General features: G+C 40.4%; 1 protein-coding gene across 4 annotated transcripts; it reads right to left on the bottom strand.

Annotated features, from left to right (window-relative positions):
- Window positions 1–4,309: 4,309 nt before the first annotated feature.
- Window positions 4,310–17,010, bottom strand: LOC115990124 (UDP-glycosyltransferase 87A1-like). Of its 4 annotated transcripts, XM_031113987.1 has the most exons (4): window positions 14,308–15,710; window positions 13,293–14,197; window positions 13,029–13,208; window positions 4,310–5,300 (listed from the first exon to the last, which is right to left on the bottom strand). In XM_031113987.1, the coding sequence occupies exons 2-4, from the start codon at window positions 13,636–13,638 to the stop codon at window positions 4,396–4,398; spliced, it is 1,431 nt and encodes a 476-aa protein (XP_030969847.1). In that variant the 5' UTR covers window positions 13,639–14,197; window positions 14,308–15,710; the 3' UTR covers window positions 4,310–4,395. The 4 variants fall into 4 exon arrangements, with proteins under 4 accessions (XP_030969847.1, XP_030969842.1, XP_030969852.1 ...); XM_031113982.1 differs by lacking the exons at window positions 13,293–14,197; window positions 14,308–15,710 and adding an exon at window positions 16,290–17,010; XM_031113992.1 differs by lacking the exon at window positions 14,308–15,710 and having other exon boundaries at window positions 13,293–14,262.
- Between the last annotated feature and the right edge of the window lie 526 nt (window positions 17,011–17,536).

The raw sequence follows: 17,536 nt of genomic DNA, 5'->3' as shown, positions 1-17,536 counted from the left end.
CCCGCCTAGAGCAAATGAAACATTGTCCACCGTTGATCCGGTCTCCAACCGTTGGATTGAGAGAGCGTAAAACTCCAAAAGCTGCAATTACTTCCCCCAGGGTCAATAAATGCCTGTAGCATTAATAAGGCAGGTGAGGGCACGCCCCCGCACGTGTAAAGCAGGAATCCACAACGAACTGTCCAGTAGGCATCAAAATCCCGCCTCTCCTCCTCGGATCAAGAAGGAAGAGTTGGAATTTTGAGGGGCTATTGTGGGGGTAAAGTTCGCCAATACACTGTGGGCCATGGTACTCGTACAAAGCCCAACCATAATAGGAAGCGAAAACATGGACAGAGGACCCCCAATCCAACCATGTTGGGCCGGGCTTGTTTAAGGGGCGTCCGAGGAGGAGTGCCTCCTCGGACGCACCAAACGGGAGTCCAATTCACACCCTTTACATGGTGAAAGGTCATCTAAAATCAAAGGAAAATGCTAGATGTTCAGGGGGCAACCACAACTGCCGCATTAAATGCAAGGAAGCTACTTTTCCAGCCGCATTAATGTGGAGAGGACAGGAGAACAGTATTATCTTGAACAATGCAACTCACAGAAAATGAGGAGGATGTCCTGTGGGACAGGCACTCAAGTAGAGGCCCAGATGATCAACAAGTGTAGGTTCATTATCATTCGAAGGATGCTATATAAGAGAAGAAAACCCCCATGATCAGAGGATCGGAAGCTGGAGAGCAAAAAGTAAGGAAAGGAAGAGAGAGAAAGAAAGGAATTCTGTAAACGAAACTTTGGGGTACAGCCCCACGAACTGTTATCCCAGGAAACTTAATGAAGTATTCCCACGTTCAAATGGTTGCATGGCTTACTAACAATTACGTTTACTCTGTCAAGACCTAGTTCTACGACCTACTCTCTACAAATTCATTGTTGAGGGTCTTTTGGGCTAGAATCGCTCGCTTGCTGGGCTTGGGCCTCAAAATCTGTCCCCTACAGTTGCGATTTGTGGATTTGGCTTTTGTTTGTGATTTATGGGTTTGGTTTGTGCTGGTTGTGTACTATGTTTGGAGAAATTTATGGGATGAGGAGGAAGATGACGAAGAGAGAGATGGGATTATTTTGGTTTTGGCGATTTATGGGCTCATGATACAGAGGGAGATGGGGATGAAAGGAAGAGAAAGAGTTGATCAGTTTTTTTTTTTTTTTTTTTTGGACAAATTACAACTTAACCACTCGTAGATTGGCCAAAATTTAAGTTGCCTACATGTGGTTTGAAATTTGACATTTTACCCACCCGAGATTAGCTCAGTTAAAGTTTTATAATCCACTTCTGTTAAAAATATGACTAAATATGCAATTTAACTCCACTTTTATGTTTCTCTCCTCCAAAAACACAAAAAAAATATATATATATAAAAAGACAAGATTATATAAGTTCAAAAAGAATCCAACGGAACACTTGCATCATGAAATTTCAAACTCCAAATAGGCAATTTAAATTTCAATTAAACCTCAGGTGGGTGAAGTGTCAAATTTCAAACCACAGGTAGGCAACTTAAATTTTGGTCAAACTACAAGTGGGTAAGTTGTAATTTACCCTTTTTTTTTGGAAAGGAGAAGGAGATTGGTGGAGAGTTTTTTAGAAAAAGTATCAGGTGAAGAAATAGTAAGAAATAGTTTTTCCAACAGAGTCTTGTATTGGAAGGTTGACTGCTTATCATGTCGTCTTCGTCTTTGTCATCATCTCTTTCAATTCTCTGTTTCTTCTGAACCTTCATGCTTCCTACCACGGCTTCAATTTGCTCGGTCTGAGGAAGGAGATCGACCTCTGTTCTAAGGAATAAGATGTCTATTGGTTTGTGGGTATGGTGGGTATGGTGTCTTTAGATGCTTTACTGTTAGTTTGTTGTGGGTCTGATCATTGGGGGAGCTAGTAAAGGAGGAGCATAGAGGAGCGTTGGGTTGGGGGAGCTGGTAGAAGGAGAGAAGGCAGGGCATGCATTTTGGAGAAAGAAAAGGCAAAGCATTGGATTCGGATTTTAGAAAAGTTTTATTATATATGTTTTTTTAATATTGTGCTTATGTGGAAAATTTTAAGAGGTTCATAAGTTTCGGTTTTATATATATAGATGATTTATTTTTATATGTGAGGATGTTTAGTAAGTTATTTTGAATACATAATTTTGGTATAAAATTCATCATACACGGCTTGACATTGTTTTCTTTTCTTTTCTTTTCTTTTCTTTTTAAGTTACTTTTTTCACTTACACATACTCACATCAATCAAGTGGGGCACTTTGTATTTTTATAATATTTATGAAATTGCAACTATTTTCATTTTGTATGGGCCCTTTGCGTTTTCACAATATTTACGAAATTGCCACTATATTCACTTTCTATGAAATTGAAAATGTTGAAAATGTGTTTTCATTTTTTGTATTTAAATCCAACTTTTAGAATACTAAAAATGAAAATTGAGTACGAATTCTTAAACCAAAAAAAACAAGTTTTTTTTTTTTTGGTAGGTCCTACTGAAAACTGAAAATGAAAACAAAAAACACTACTTTTTTTCAGCTAACCAAATAGACCCTAAGCTTTGAGATTTAGGTTTGTAAATTGGCAAGTATAGAGAGCATCCGCACTAGCTCTTGTATAATAGGAAAAGAGATGAATTTTACACATTTAAGTTACAAAACTTCCCATGTCAGTCCTTCTAAAACTATGTATATTTACACATTTGCTATAGTAACTGTTCATATATACACAGTTATTGTAACTGTGTATACTCTTATTTTATTAATTTCGCTCATTTTTTCCTCTCTCTTCTCTGAGTGCAAAAAGACCCTCATCTTCTTTTTCCTCAAATATGCACAAACACACCCACACAAATACATCCACACAGACAAATCAACACAAAGATACACAAACACACCCACACGAACAAACCAATAGAGAGAGAGAGAGAGATCGATGTTGGTGTTGGCTGCTTGTGGATCAGTGGATCGGTGCTAGTGGCAGAGATTAGAGTTTGTGGGTTGACAGAAATGGGTCTAGATGCTTGTGGATCGGTGCTGGTGGCGGAGATTGGTGCTTGTGGGTCGACAGAAATGGGTTTTAATGCTTATGGATTGGTGCTGGTGGTGGAGATCGATGCTTGTGGGTTGACGGAGTCAGTGCTTGTGGGTCGACGGAGATCAATGCTTGTGGGTTTTGGTTCTTGTGGTGCTTGTGGTGGAGAGCTGATCTGACTGTGAGAGAAAGAAGAAGAAGAAGAAGAAGAAGAAGAAAATGCTTGTGGAAGGGAGGTGATCTGACCGTGACCGTGAAAGGAAGAAGAAGAAAAATAAGAAGAGGAGGGACAACATATTGGTCTGAGAGAGATAAAGACAAAGACAAAGACAAAGATAAAGAGATAGAAACAAAAAATAATAAATATTATTATTTAAATAGAATAGATTGTAAAATAGATGAATTAATGTGAGTGCTTTGAAAAAGTGGTAGTGTAAAATAGAAAAAATAAGTTCTTATTGTAAAATAAATGGAAAATTTTGGTTAGACTGATACAGTTGCTCTAAAGGAATAAGCATCATCAATCAAGGAGGCGACTATGTGGATTTTCCAACAGATATTGACTGAATGAGGAGAGTGAGAAATTTTCTATCTACTTGTCTAACACGTTCAAGCCTTGCAAACAGGATGTGGCTTTCTATGTCTCATCTCACATTCGTCTCCATCTATAAGAAGCTTAAAATTACAAAATTATGATGATGCCATTGATCTACTTAACCAACATAGGGTCATCAATGCATTAAATTGACTGGTTCAACGACTTGCAACAAATTTTTCTACACATATATTGATTAAATTCCCATAGCTTCAACTTCACTTTAAAAAATAAAATAAAATAAATCCACTTATTCAAGTAGCAAAAATTTCATAATTTTTTTTTTTTTCGAATTTTCAAACTGACATTAATGAACATCATTTAAGAACAATTGTTCAATGACTACAACTCAGTCTAGTTACTGACAACAAATAAGGAAACTTTTAAATGGTTATTGTCTTCTAAAAAGTCGTTAACAAATAAATCCAAGTGAGAATCAAATGATCTACCTTCAGTAATCACTTGATGACAAATATCTTTTAGTTCTCCTGCTATGATGATGCTATTGGTCACCTTAATTAAGCAACTTAAGGTCATCAATTACATTAAATTGACTGGATCAACAAACAAACCTTTCGACACATTAATTAAATTTACATGGTTTTATAAATATGCATTCTAATCCATTGTTCAAATAGCAAAAATCAAAGTCCAAATGTTCAAGTGGCCAAATTATTATAATTAAGTTAAGAAAAAGTGTTCAGTGGCTACAATTTGCCTAGTCATTCAGAACAAACTTCTTAATGGTTTTTGACTTCTAAAAAGTCACTAACAAATGCATCCAAGTGAGAATGAGAAGATCCACCTTCAGTAATCGCTTGATGGCACATATTTTTTAGTTCTCTTGCTCTTTTCGAAGTCTTTTTTCTCTCGCAGTTTTCAAGCTCCATAAACCTTTGTACGAGTTCTAATATATCTTCTTTTGTCACCAATATTTCACTTCCCACCTGTGCTCTCTTCACCCTCCACCCAATCTTCCAGTCTTCCACAATTTGCCTACTGTTAGGAACTTGATCCAAAAATAAGGGGAAAGAAAGTATAGGAATGCCTGCATAAACAGCTTCTTGAGTAGAATTCCATCCGCAATGGGACCAAAACCCCCCTATAGAAGGATGGCACAACACTCTCAATTGGTCACACCAAGGCACTACTAACCCTGTATCACCACAACTCTCTTTCAGCCGAGAAGCTTCTCCACGAGCCACCCAGAAGAACCGAACACCACTATTACGAAGCGCAGCTGCAAATTCATCCATTTGGGTGTCTGTGAGCACAAAGAAACTTCCCAATGAAATATACAAGATAGAGCCTGCAGACTGGGAATCCAACCATTTTAGATAGTCACGGTTGTTGTCACTAGTTGTAGTTATAAGGGAACCATGTTCAAGTTCAAATTCCATGTAACGTATGGCAGGGCCAATAGGGTACACAGGGAAATGAAATATTGCTTTCAAAGTGTCGAAGGCTTGAGGTTCAAGCTCATAAACAGAATTGATTAGAAGATACTGTGCTTCGGACCCCTTTGAAATTGATTCCATGACCATTTCCATTCCCCGTGGGTCGTTTTCATGAAACACTGTTCGTAAGTCTTCTAGATGGTTTGAAGAAATTCCCAAAATGTTATCCACATGCTCTTCTCCTTGATCTATCACACCAAATTAAGCAAATATGCACCAATAGCAAATCAATTGTTTGCACTTCATATATATAGGTTGGCTTAGTGAAAAAACAAAGAGTGGTTAGTCACAAAAACTTGAAATAGAATTGAGGTTGCTCCCAATTGCATATTTATATATGACGAAAAACTCAGTATCACAGACTGAGTAATAGTGAATACAAGTCAACAATCACGGCTACACAAGACTGAGTAACATTGAATACAAGTCAACAATCACGGCAACACACGGAAAAGAAAATATCTAAGAAACTGAGAGAAAGCGTGAGAAAGGGACAGAAAGTCAAATGAAGAAGAAGAGAGAGAAAAGATGAATCTAGAAAATTGCGCCTAATCTAACATCCCTTTAAACAGAACCAAACGCACCGTTTTACTTAAAACAAAAACAAGCCTCAATAAACCAAAACGTTGCGTTTGGATAAATGAAACGGCGCGTTTACTATTCTTCTTCTTCATGTTTGGGCTTCTTCTTCACACAGACACAGTGGGCTTGGGCTTCTTCTTCACATACACAGGACTGTGCTCAACAATATATACATTATACATATATTCTTTTTTTTTTTTTTTTTTTTTTTTTTTGCTAATCTACATTATACATATATTCTAATTTACCAAATGTTTGTATGTTTATAGAGTGCTGGTAAAATCAATTTAATAACTCAATGGAGGGTGTAAACTAGCTTACTGTTAGTCTAGTAGCGAACCCTGATTTTTGATAGTTATACTTTCAAGGCTTTATTTTACCAACAAATGAAATTCGAAGGATACATATTTTTAGTACTTCCATTTTCACATGCGTATAATAGATTATAGAACTGCATTCAATATCCCCCACTGATGGGACTAATGAACTCAACTGAACGATCTCATCAAGTCAATATCCCCCACTGATGGGACTGATGAACTCAACTAAACGATCTCATCAAGACCAACGAGGCCGTCCTTTGAGACAAGCTAACCACATGTCCATATCTTTGACGAGAGTAACGAAGCCATTCAATCCAGCTAATAATGTCCCGAGCGGTTACAAGACCAGCTGTACAAACCGTTGGAAGCCTCATTAAGGCCCACGAAGTTACCCACATCATCCATCAACAGCTTCGAGCAGTTGAGTAACGCCTTTCTGCACCACTTCGTCGGAGGACAACGCCCGAAGAGACCAACAGACTACCTGCTCACCATCAAGCAAGGGGAGAAAGAAACCCTGAAGTTGTACGTGAAATGCTTCACTCGGGAAACGCTTCACTCGGGAAACTCTAGAGGTAGACGAAGCTGACGATAAGGTACAGTTAACGACCTTTAAAGCTGGATTGAAATCCAGAGAGTTCGTGGTTTCACTTGCAAAGAATCCTCCTAAGACGATGGCAAAAATGCTCCTAAAAGCATAAAAGTACATGAATGCTGAGGATGCACTAGCCGCCATAAAAGACGCGGAGAAGACAGGAGACAAGGGAAAGAGGGAGGACGATCGTAGAGGACGAAAAAGTTAGCGTCCAGATTGTCAGACTAGTGACAGGAGTAAAAGGAAAGACGAAAAAACACCACGAACGGTAAGGTTCACTCCATTATTTATGCCTGTTGACAAAATTTTAGCGTAGATCAAGGATGAGCACTACCTCAAATGGCCAAGGCCATTACATTTGTCACCACACATGCATGACAAAAAGAAATACTACCGATTTCACAAAGATCACGGCCACAATATCGAGGATTGCAGGGACCTAAAGGAGCAGATAGAGGAACTTACACAAAAGGGGAAACTGCAAAAATATGTGAAAACAGGGGAATCCAATAGATTTAGGGACGACAACAAGAACCAATGCGAATCTTCGCCTAGGGACAAGGATCACACATCACAACGTCTGTCAAGTGTGATCGGGGAGATAAAGACGATCGCAGGTGGCCCATCCACAGGTGGGTTGTTCAAGTCCCTTAGGAAGGCGTGCCAGAGACAGGTAAACAATGTCCACAGGATGCCCCCATTTAAGCAAAGATAGACAGACCGAGACATGTATTTCTCAAAAGAAGATGCTAGAGAAGTAAAGCAGCCTCATGACGACCCCCTAATCATAATGCTCACAATAGAAGGATTCAATACCAGAAGAATCCTCATAGACAATGGCAGCTTCGCAGACATCATCTACCTGTCTGCTTTCTAGTAGTTAAAGCTAGATCCGAGAAGGCTGCGACCATTTAACTCCCCCCTCGTCAGCTTCAGTGGAGACAGGGTATATCCCAAGGGCATAGTGACATTGACGGTAACAGTAGGAACTTACCCGAGGCAACTAACCTATTAGTTAGACTTCTTGGTAGTAGACTGCCCCTCGTCTTACAATGTGATTATCGGGAGGCCCACACTCAACTATTGGAAATCAGCCACGTCCACTTATTGCCTGAAGGTAAAATTCCCAACGGAGAATGATGTTGGCGAAGTAAGAGGAGATCAAGTCCTGGCCAGGGAATGCTACCAGGCCGTGTTAGCTGCAAAAGAAAACCATACATGGATGATTGAGGAGAAGGAGGAAGATAAAATGGAAGCCCTGGAGACAGTGAAGCTGGTCGAAGGTGAGATAGCAAAGATGACCAGAATAAGGACGACACTAAGTCCCAAGATGAGGACGAGACTCGTCCAGTTCCTTAAAGAGAACTTGGACGTCTTTGCATGGAGTCACGAGGACATGCCGGGTATATCCCCAAAAGTCATCCAACATAAGCTAAGTGTGGACCCAGAGATGAAGCCTGTCCAGCAAAAACGACGAGTCTTCACTCCAAAACGAAACCAAGCAGTCACGGACAAGGTTAACAAGTTGTTATCGGTAGGCTTTATTCGGGAGGTTTACTATCCAAATTGGCTTGCTAACGTGGTCCTAGTGAAGAACGCAGATGGGAAATGGAGAATATGCGTGGACTTCACGGACCTAAACAAAGCTTGCCCAAAAGATAGTTTCCCTCTGCCAATGATAGACCAACTGGTGGATTCTATAGCCGAGCATAGGTTAGTGACGTTCATGGATGCCTTTTCAAGATACAAACAGATTAAAATGGCTAAAAAGGATTAGGAGAAAACCGCTTTCATCACGAGTCAGAAGCTCTATTGCTATAAGGTAATGCCCTTCGGACTAAAAAATGCAGGAGCAACCTACCAGAGGTTAGTGAACAAAATGTTCAGCAAGCAGATCGGGAGAAATATGGAAGTGTACATGGATGACATGCTCATCTAGAGCAAGGAGGAGTCTGCCCATCTAGACGACCTCAACGAAACATTTGCCACACTCAGATAGTACTAGATGAAGTTAAACCCTAGCAAGTGCGCCTTTGGAGTAGCCTCGAGGAAGTTCCTAGGATTCATGGTCTCCCAAAGGGGGGATAGAAGCAAACCCGAAGAAGATACGAGCCATACTCGATATGGCATCACCCAAAACCATCAAAGAAGTCCAAAAGCTCACAGGAAGGATAGTAGCACTCAACAGGTTCGTCTCTAAAGTAACGGACAAATGCTTGCCCTTCTTCAAGACACTAAAGCAAGCTTTTGCCTGGACTGACGAATGCGAGGCAGCGTTTCAAGAACTCAAGCGCTACCTAAGCAATCCACCCCTCTTAAGTCTGTCCAAGGAAGGAGAAAACCTATATTTGTATCTGGTAGTATCAGCCACAGCCATGAGTGCAGCCTTGTTTCAAAAAGAGGACAAGAAACAACTCCCAGTTTACTACGTTAGTCAAGCTTTCCAAGGAATAGAAGCCAGGTATCCCAGGATCGAAAAGATTGCATTTCCACTAATAGTAGCTTCGCGCAAGCTACAACCGTACTTTCAGGTGAACCCCATCCTGGTAATGACGGACCAACCCACCAAGAAGTCCATGAACAAGCCCGAGGCAGCTGGAAGAATGGTCCAATGGGCAATCGAGCTTAGCCAATTCGACATCGAGTGCCACCCCAGGACTGCCATTAAGGCACAGGCTCTGGCGGACTTCATCGCAGAGTTCACCCTTCCAGACGAAGATAGCCTCACTGACGAGATGGAATAGAGGACGATACAGACCGATGGTTCGTCAACCCAAAAAAGAAAGGGAGTAGGGGTCATCATCACCATCCTAGATGGAGAAATGCTTAAATACAGAGTTTAACTAAAATTCCCGACCACTAATAATGAGGCCGAGTACGAAGGAATACTGACGAGGCTAAGAGTTGGGAAAGCACTGGGAGCTAAAAACCTGCTCCTCCAGAGTTATTCGAAGTTGGTAATAGGGCAAATAAAGGAGGAATATGAAGCGAAAGAGGAAAGAATGCAAAAATACCTCAGGCTGACGAAGTACTTAACATAAGGGTTCGATAGGGTGGAGTTTGAGAAGATCCCAATAAGCCAGAACATGATAGTAGACAAGATCGCAAAACTAGCCTCGTTAGAAGAAAGATCAACGAGTATGGGCTTAGACATGGAAATCCAGAAACACCCTAGCATCGAGGAAGTCTCTACATTTGCAATCCAGAGCACAAATAGCTGGATGACACCGATCATATCCTTCCTTCAAGACGGACGCCTTCCACAGGACGTCGAGGAGGCCAGGAAGGTTAGGAAGAGAATAGCCAGATTCACGATCCTAAATGACACCCTGTACAAGAGAGGCTTTTCCATGCCTTACTTGAAATGCATCGACGTAGAGGAAGCCAAGTATATCCTAGAAGAGATCCATGAAGGGGTTTGTGATAACCATGCAGGCCCCAGATCCTTGGTAAGTAAGGTTATCAAAACAGGTTACTTTTGGCCTACCATGCAGGTGGACACAATGGAACTCATCAAGAGGTGTGACAAGTGCCAGAGATTTGGGAATGTCCAACGCCTTCCGACCGAGAGTTTGACGACGATAGCCTCCCCTTGGCCGTTTGCACAATGGGGAATCGACATCGTCGACCCATTGCCCTAAGGAAAAGGACAGGTAAAGTTCCTGCTAGTAGCTATTGACTACTTCATAAAATAGGTCAAAGCAAAGGCACTAGCAACCATCACCGAAGTAAGAATCCAGAGCTTCGTGTGGAAGAACATAATTTACAGGTTCTGGATCCCACGGACGATCATATCAGATAATGGGCGGCAGTTCGACAGCTAAATCTTCAGGGACTTCTGTTCAAGTCTAGAGATCAAAAACTAGTTCTCATCCCCGAGACATCCACAGGCAAACGGACAAATGTAGGTGACTAACCGGATGCTACTCAAGATTATTAAAGCCAAATTGGACGACGCAAAAGGGACCTGGCTAGAAGAATTGCCCAATGTCTTGTGGGCATACAAGACTACGACAAGAACCCCAACGAGAGAAACCCCCTTCAGACTCACCTATGGCACTGAGGCAGTAATCCCGGTCGAGGTGGAAATAACCAGCATCAGGCAAGAGATGTTCCACAAGGAGAGTAACAACAATCAGCTACGAATAAACCTAGACTGTCTGGACGAAGTCAAAGAGAAAGCTTCTAACAAGACGACAAAATACCAGCAGAAGATGGCCGAGTACTACAACAAGAGGGTGAAGCTCAGACAACTCGACATAGGGGATCTCGTCCTGCGCAAAGTCACCCCAGCAACCAAGAACCCTGCCTAAGGAAAACTCGACCCCACATGGGAAGGACCCTACCGGGTCGTCCATTACTCCCGGCAAAGCAGCTATCACCTAGAGACCATAGACGAATAGAGACTTCCATGACCATGGAACATTGAGCACTTGAAGAAGTACCACTAATAGATGTAACAGACGATTGTACTCATTCTTGAAAGCAATAAAAGAACTATTCAACCTATGTTTTAATGCGAACAAATATAAAATTGGCTAAGTGACAAGATTCCGCCTTGACGAATGTAAGTTACTGATGAAACCAAAAATGACAAGATCCCTTAAATGGGTGTAAGTCAAACATAAAATTGGCTAAGTAACAAGATTTCGCCTAGACGGATGTAAGTTACTGACGAAGCCAAAAATGACAAGATCCCTTAAATGGGTGTAAGTCAAACATAATATTGGCTAGGTGACAAGATTCCGCCTAGACAAATGTAAGTTACTGACAAAGCCAAAAATGACAAGATCCATTAAATGGGTGCAAGTCAAACATAAAATTAGCTAAGTAACAAGATCTCACCCAAGCGGATGTAAGTTACTGACGAAGCCAAAAAATGACAAGATCCCTTAAATGAGTGCAAGTCAAACATAAAATTGGCTAAGTAATAAGATTCCACATAGATGGATGTAAGTTACTGACACAGCCAAAAATGACGAATGGGTGTAAGTCATAAAATTGGCTAAGTAAAACTCCACCCAAACAAATGTGAGTTACCAACGAGACGATATTCCTTCGACGAGTACAAGCCTCAACAAAAATTTTAACCAAGTACCAACAGTGCAAACTACCAACGAAGAAGAAGCAAAGAAAACAGAGACGAGAATGTAAACAAGTGAATGAAGAATCACAAACGTAAGTAAAGGCCTAAAGACAACGGGCAACCAGCATTGTGTTATCATTATAAACCCATAAACACTAGGTGAGGTTGTTCTCAAATTAGAATATTGTTCTCAAAATAGAATTAAAAAGCCCAAAACACACTGGGCACTAAAAAAAAGAGAAAGAAAGATTACAAAGGAAAAATAACAGGTTTAGGTATTGGCAGTAGTGTCACCACCGATAGGAGCACTCTCAGGAGCATCATCCTTAGGAGCCGAGGACTGGGAGGCTTTGTCAATTGCCATCTCTTTATCCACCTCTTCCAAATCCAAATTTTATAGATCTACCCCAATAGGATGCTTGTCGAAGTACCTTCTCAGAAGCTCAAACCCTTGAAATACCAACTGAAAAGCACTTTGTTGTACTCGTCAGTCTACTAGAAAGCCTCAATGGCCTTAGCAGCCAAAAGTTGTTCATCTTTTTCCAGAGTTAGCTGCCGCTCGGCTCTGAGGTTGTTGCTTAAGGTCTTGGCTTTTTCCTTAGAGGTGTTGGCCTCGTCCATAGCAACAATCAGGTCCTTCTTCAGCTTGGAGTTCTTCGCCTCCAAAGCCTCCATCCTGGACATCAGAGACGCGACCTTGGCTTCCTGAGTGAGGTACTCCACAATGATGTGAAGACTCTCCCCCAGCACCTGAAAAGAAAATTGAAGCCTTCATGACAAAGAAAAGAAAAAGAAAAGACTAAAGTTGCACAAGCATGTTACCTAAACGAGTTTGTGGACATGCCGAGTCACAACCTCATTAGAAGGCACACCCGAGAAAATCTTCAGGTCCTCAGTAGTGACGACCTCGTGCGCCCTTTCCACTACAAGTTCAACATCATCCCAAACACTGGACGAACGGGAACTAGCCTTCTCCTTCTTTTTGTCAGCCATGCATGGCCTCTTAGAGATAGGAGTAGGAATCTCTTCAACCGAAGTGGCTAGAGAGGCTGTCCTCACCGTCTCAGTACCAAGGACAATTAGAGCCATTTAGACACCTGGAGCAACGGGGCCCTTCCCTGTAACGCGCACTGTCCTCTTCCCGAGAGTGGACAGTGGCTCATTCTTTTTCGTCCTCATTTTCGCGTACATGTCTCAGTTAAACTTAGTCGTCATTCCTGTAAGAGGAGAACACTTGTAATATATATATATATATATATGTGTGTGTGTGTGTGTGTGTGTGTGTGTGTGTGTATGCAAGAAGATCAACACAGACGAGCTTAGCACTTACTCTTTTTCTCCTCAATCTCAATGTTACGTAGAACGAAGGCAGACGGGTTGGGACCGAGGCAATAGAAGGCTAGAGTCCGTGGGTCCACAAGATCGTCCCAATCCTCAATCATCTTTGCGTATTCAATTGCCTTCTCAACGCATTCCTTGTGCCTGCTTTTAAGCTTAGGTCTTCTCTTAACTGCGCAAAACAATGAGCAAAAGAGTTAGTGACGATAAAATAAACACAACAAAAATCAATGGACGAAAAGAAATAATGACACACCTAAGCATGGGGTTCCCCACCAACGGAGCAACCTTAGGAGATCACCCCAAACCTTGTTGGAGGGGGTCTCAAAGTAATCCCCGGATACAAAAAAGAACCGAGACTTCCAATACCTAAAGGACGAAGGTAGACCTCTGACGATCCTAGTCCTCCTCTCCCAAGGCACCAACTCATAATACCCGTGCTCCTTGGACTCCTTCAAACGGTATAAGTAGATGAGCTCATCTACCTTAATCATGTCCCCATCTGTAGCGACCAGCCATATCCCCATACAACTGACCACTATCCTCCATGAATAGGGCATAAGTTGCCCAGGAGCAATACCAAAGCGATCTAACAACTCCATAAGAAATGGATGGACAGGGAACCTCAACCCACATAAGAAGGCAGCCTCGTAAAAGCATACCTCCTCAGGAAAGAAATGGCAAGCCCATTCCTCCTCACTGGGTAGACGAACCCTAACCCTATCCAAGAACTAGAACCTAGCCTTAAACCTACCAAGTGTCTCACCGTCTAGCCCAAACACCTCCTCAAGGGCGTGAAAAGCCCTAACCTCTCAAGGTGTAGAGACAACGGTATCTCCCCCCACTGGGTCATCATTAGAAGACAACCCAGTCTCGAGCTCACTAGATCTTACTTCAAACATTCTCTTCTTCTCCTCTACTACCAAACCCCCAAACCAATTGACTTGATTGGCTAAGCACAAGGAACAACTCACCCAATACAACACCTAACCCACAACCCTCAAAAACAAAATTCCCAACCGAAGGTAGAAAAGCACGGGAAGTATCTAAGGAAGACCCCAAACAAGCAAACAAAAAGGAAACTGAGGGGCACACTACCCTAACCTCAGAACTACTAACCATGAAAACCAGAAAAAACACAAAGAGGGAAAGAGATGAATGCTAAATCCCCAAAAAACCAAGAACAAACGCCAAAAAAGAAGAGAAAGAAAAAATCAAAAGTTTATCACAACAGAAAAGAAAAGAAGCAAGAAAGAGGGAGAAAAGCGTACCTCTAAAAGGGAAATGTAGGAAGCTCAACCACGCCACGCACCAGCTTGGAGAAGAATTGCAGAGAAAGGTTGGAGAAGAATATACTTAGAGCAATGATTGGGAGTTTGGGAAAAGTGAAAGGGAAAGTGAGAAAATGAGAAGTTTAAAAACCAAGGCTCAAAAAACTGAAATTTAGCGGGAAATCCAAGAGTCATACAAATTGGAGCATTAACTCCACTGATCAAAACATGCCACGTGGCCACAACACGTGTGGCACCGCCACTACGCATTTAATGCGGAACGAAATCCCAAGAGTCATGTACAGCCCAAGGACCTTTCATCTTCTATGATCGTCATGACACGTCACGACGACCACAGAATTTTAGGGGCAGCTGATGGGACTAACGAACTCAACTGAACGATCTCATCAAGACCAATGAGGCCATCCTCTGAGACAAGCTAACCACATGTCCATATCTCTGATGAGAGTAACGAAGCCATTCAATGCAGCCAATAATGTCCCGAGCGGTTACAAGACCAGCTATATAGACCGTTGGAAGCCTTATTAAGGCCCACATTATTGAGAATGAGGCGTTACCAAGAGAGACATTAAAACCACATTAACAACCACAACGGCTAGGGGCTGTGGAAACATATATAAAGCCCTCATAGCAGCAATACAAGGTACATAAACACACCTAAAAGCACTACTAGTTATTCTAACACTCTGTTATTTCCTAAAAGCTTTTTTATACTAACTTTGGCATCGGAGACGTTGTGGCAAGCATCATACCGGTGACCACCTTAAGGGAGCTATCTTACCATTTTCACGATGACACAAACGAAGACTCGGCTCCATTTGGACGCACTTACAATGACTGACGAATCTGCACTTCATCACCCACCTTCAATTTTAGGGGCATTTGGTACTAAATTAAATTGTGAGAGAATTCCATTGCACACTGATGAATTAAAATTTATTTGTTTTGCATTTTGTTTTTGGTTTTTTAGTTTTGTAACGAGGTTCCATTTCCACCACAAACAGAACCAAAGAGGGAAGGATGGACAGATGAGGAAGGTTCCATAGATATATATTACACGTAGCAGACCATGAGGCTGTCAAATCGTGTCTAGGAACAAATTTGATATTCAAAGAACATATAAAAAAAATATCCAAATAAAGAAGAACACCAAAAACAAAAAGATAAGACAAGCTCAAATGTCATTGTAACAGAAGCATTAATAATATATTCAGTTGTATATAAAAATAATAATAATAATAATATATTCAATAAGGTGTAGATCTATTCTACCGTTAGTAATTTAATATAGTTCACATTGAATTTTAATCATTTTCGAGTAGTCATATGTATTTATAGTATATCATTATCATGTGAGTATTAAATGAAATTTTTTTTTTTTTTTTTTTGAGATAGTTTCAACTTATTGCGTTCGCTCCTGATGATAGCTCTTTATCATCAGACCAAGACACCAATCAGTTTTTAGTATAGGCGGAGATTGAACCCCAGATCTCTTATACAACCATCAAATACTTTACCAGTTGATTATTCTTAAGACTCAACTTATGATGCCTCAGTTTATTCCTTGCTCTTAGGAAAGTCAACAACTCTATCCTTTATGCTTTCTTTTGTTTTTATTTTTTTTTTTTATAAAAAAATATTCTATATACGATCACAATTGCAACAACTTTTGTCATAAAATTTTTTTTTTTTTTTTTGGACAGAAAAGGTGGATGTCATAAATTATTAAATAGGGCAATTGTATGTAATAGACTATCACTTTCATATAATCTTAATTCTTAATACTTTTTCTCCATTATTTTTAATTGACCACATCAGAATTAAGATAAAAATTTTGATACAAAAATTGTCTCCTAACTTCTACTAATTCAACATTAATAATTATTTTATGAGAAAAAGACATAAATATGTTAGCATGAAAATTATAGCATAGCAAGCAACACTAGTACTAGTGCGCAAACCTGTTAAGTGAAGTGGCAAAAGTTGTGGTTGAGCTTGTGCGAAAACATGATAATGATGTAGGGACGAGAAAAAAGAAGCGGACATGGTCCAAAGCGAGGCCAACGGAATATTCCTTCGAATTCCGACCCCGAATGACCACTGCAGCTCAAAGTCAGCAATGATTCTAGCCACCGGCGGCTCAAGCCGATCAAGGAGCTGCTCAAAGGGAGCTTCCATCTTGGTCTTGACAACTTCGTTGAAGCCACCAAAGTCAACAGTTTTTGCACGCTCGATGACTGTAGGGATAGAAGCGAAGCGGATGTTGTCTGGCTTAGGCTCGGAGCCGATGCAGCGTAGCCACTCTTCAGTGACAACGAAGGTGATGAGAAGGTCGTGTTTTCTTGAAGATAATAACTTGCACAAGCTCATCAGGGCGTTGATGTGGCCTTGGCATGGGAAAGGCATCGCCACCACGTGGAGGACAGTGGTTGGTTCGGCGCCTGTAGAATCCATAACCGGAAACTGAATGGATCTGATGAAGATTGAAGAAGAAGAAAAAGTCAACAAGTTGACAGGCTGCTGGTATTAAGGCTTAAGACAATACACCTACGATGCTACTTCATGCTAGTATTTAAGCTAGTTACTTGTACGAGGAAACTCCGAAATTGTCATCGCACATGTATGAGATTAATTTATTCAAGCTTATACGAGTAAATTGTCCCTGCACATGTATGAGATTAATTTATTATATTATTACTGACAGAGGCACAAAAAAGCTACAATTTTTTTTTCCTTTTTTTTTTTTTTATAAATACTATTTTGATCTTAAAGTTTATCAAATATTTGTTTTACCTCTCTAAATTTTAAAAAAATTCTTTTTTCATCCTTAAAATTTGTAAAAAAAAAATTAAATAATTTATAAACAAAATTAAGGATTAAAAAAAGAACCTTTTTTAGTAGTTTAAAGATGAAAGTACTAAAAAATAACTTTTAATAAATCTTAAGCACATGGAGTAAAACATTTGAATAGTTTAGGAACTAAAAATAAACTTTTCAATAATTTAGGCACAAAAAATAAACTTTTTTAAAATTTAGTGATGAAAAAATTTAGGAACATAAATAATATTTTACTTCATTTTTTTTTTTTTTTTTGCAGAAAAAATTTAGGGAATTTTTTCGTCACTAAAAATACATTTTGTTGTAGTGTGCGCTTTTCGTCCCTACATTTTGGCCCGATTCCCATTTTTGTCCTGACATTTTATGTTTA

This window comes from Quercus lobata, chromosome 1, assembly GCF_001633185.2.
Source record: "Quercus lobata isolate SW786 chromosome 1, ValleyOak3.0 Primary Assembly, whole genome shotgun sequence".
NCBI classification, from domain to species: domain Eukaryota; kingdom Viridiplantae; phylum Streptophyta; class Magnoliopsida; order Fagales; family Fagaceae; genus Quercus; species Quercus lobata.
The sequence above is the reverse complement of the archived record's forward strand: the minus strand, read 5'-3'. Positions and strand labels throughout refer to the sequence as shown.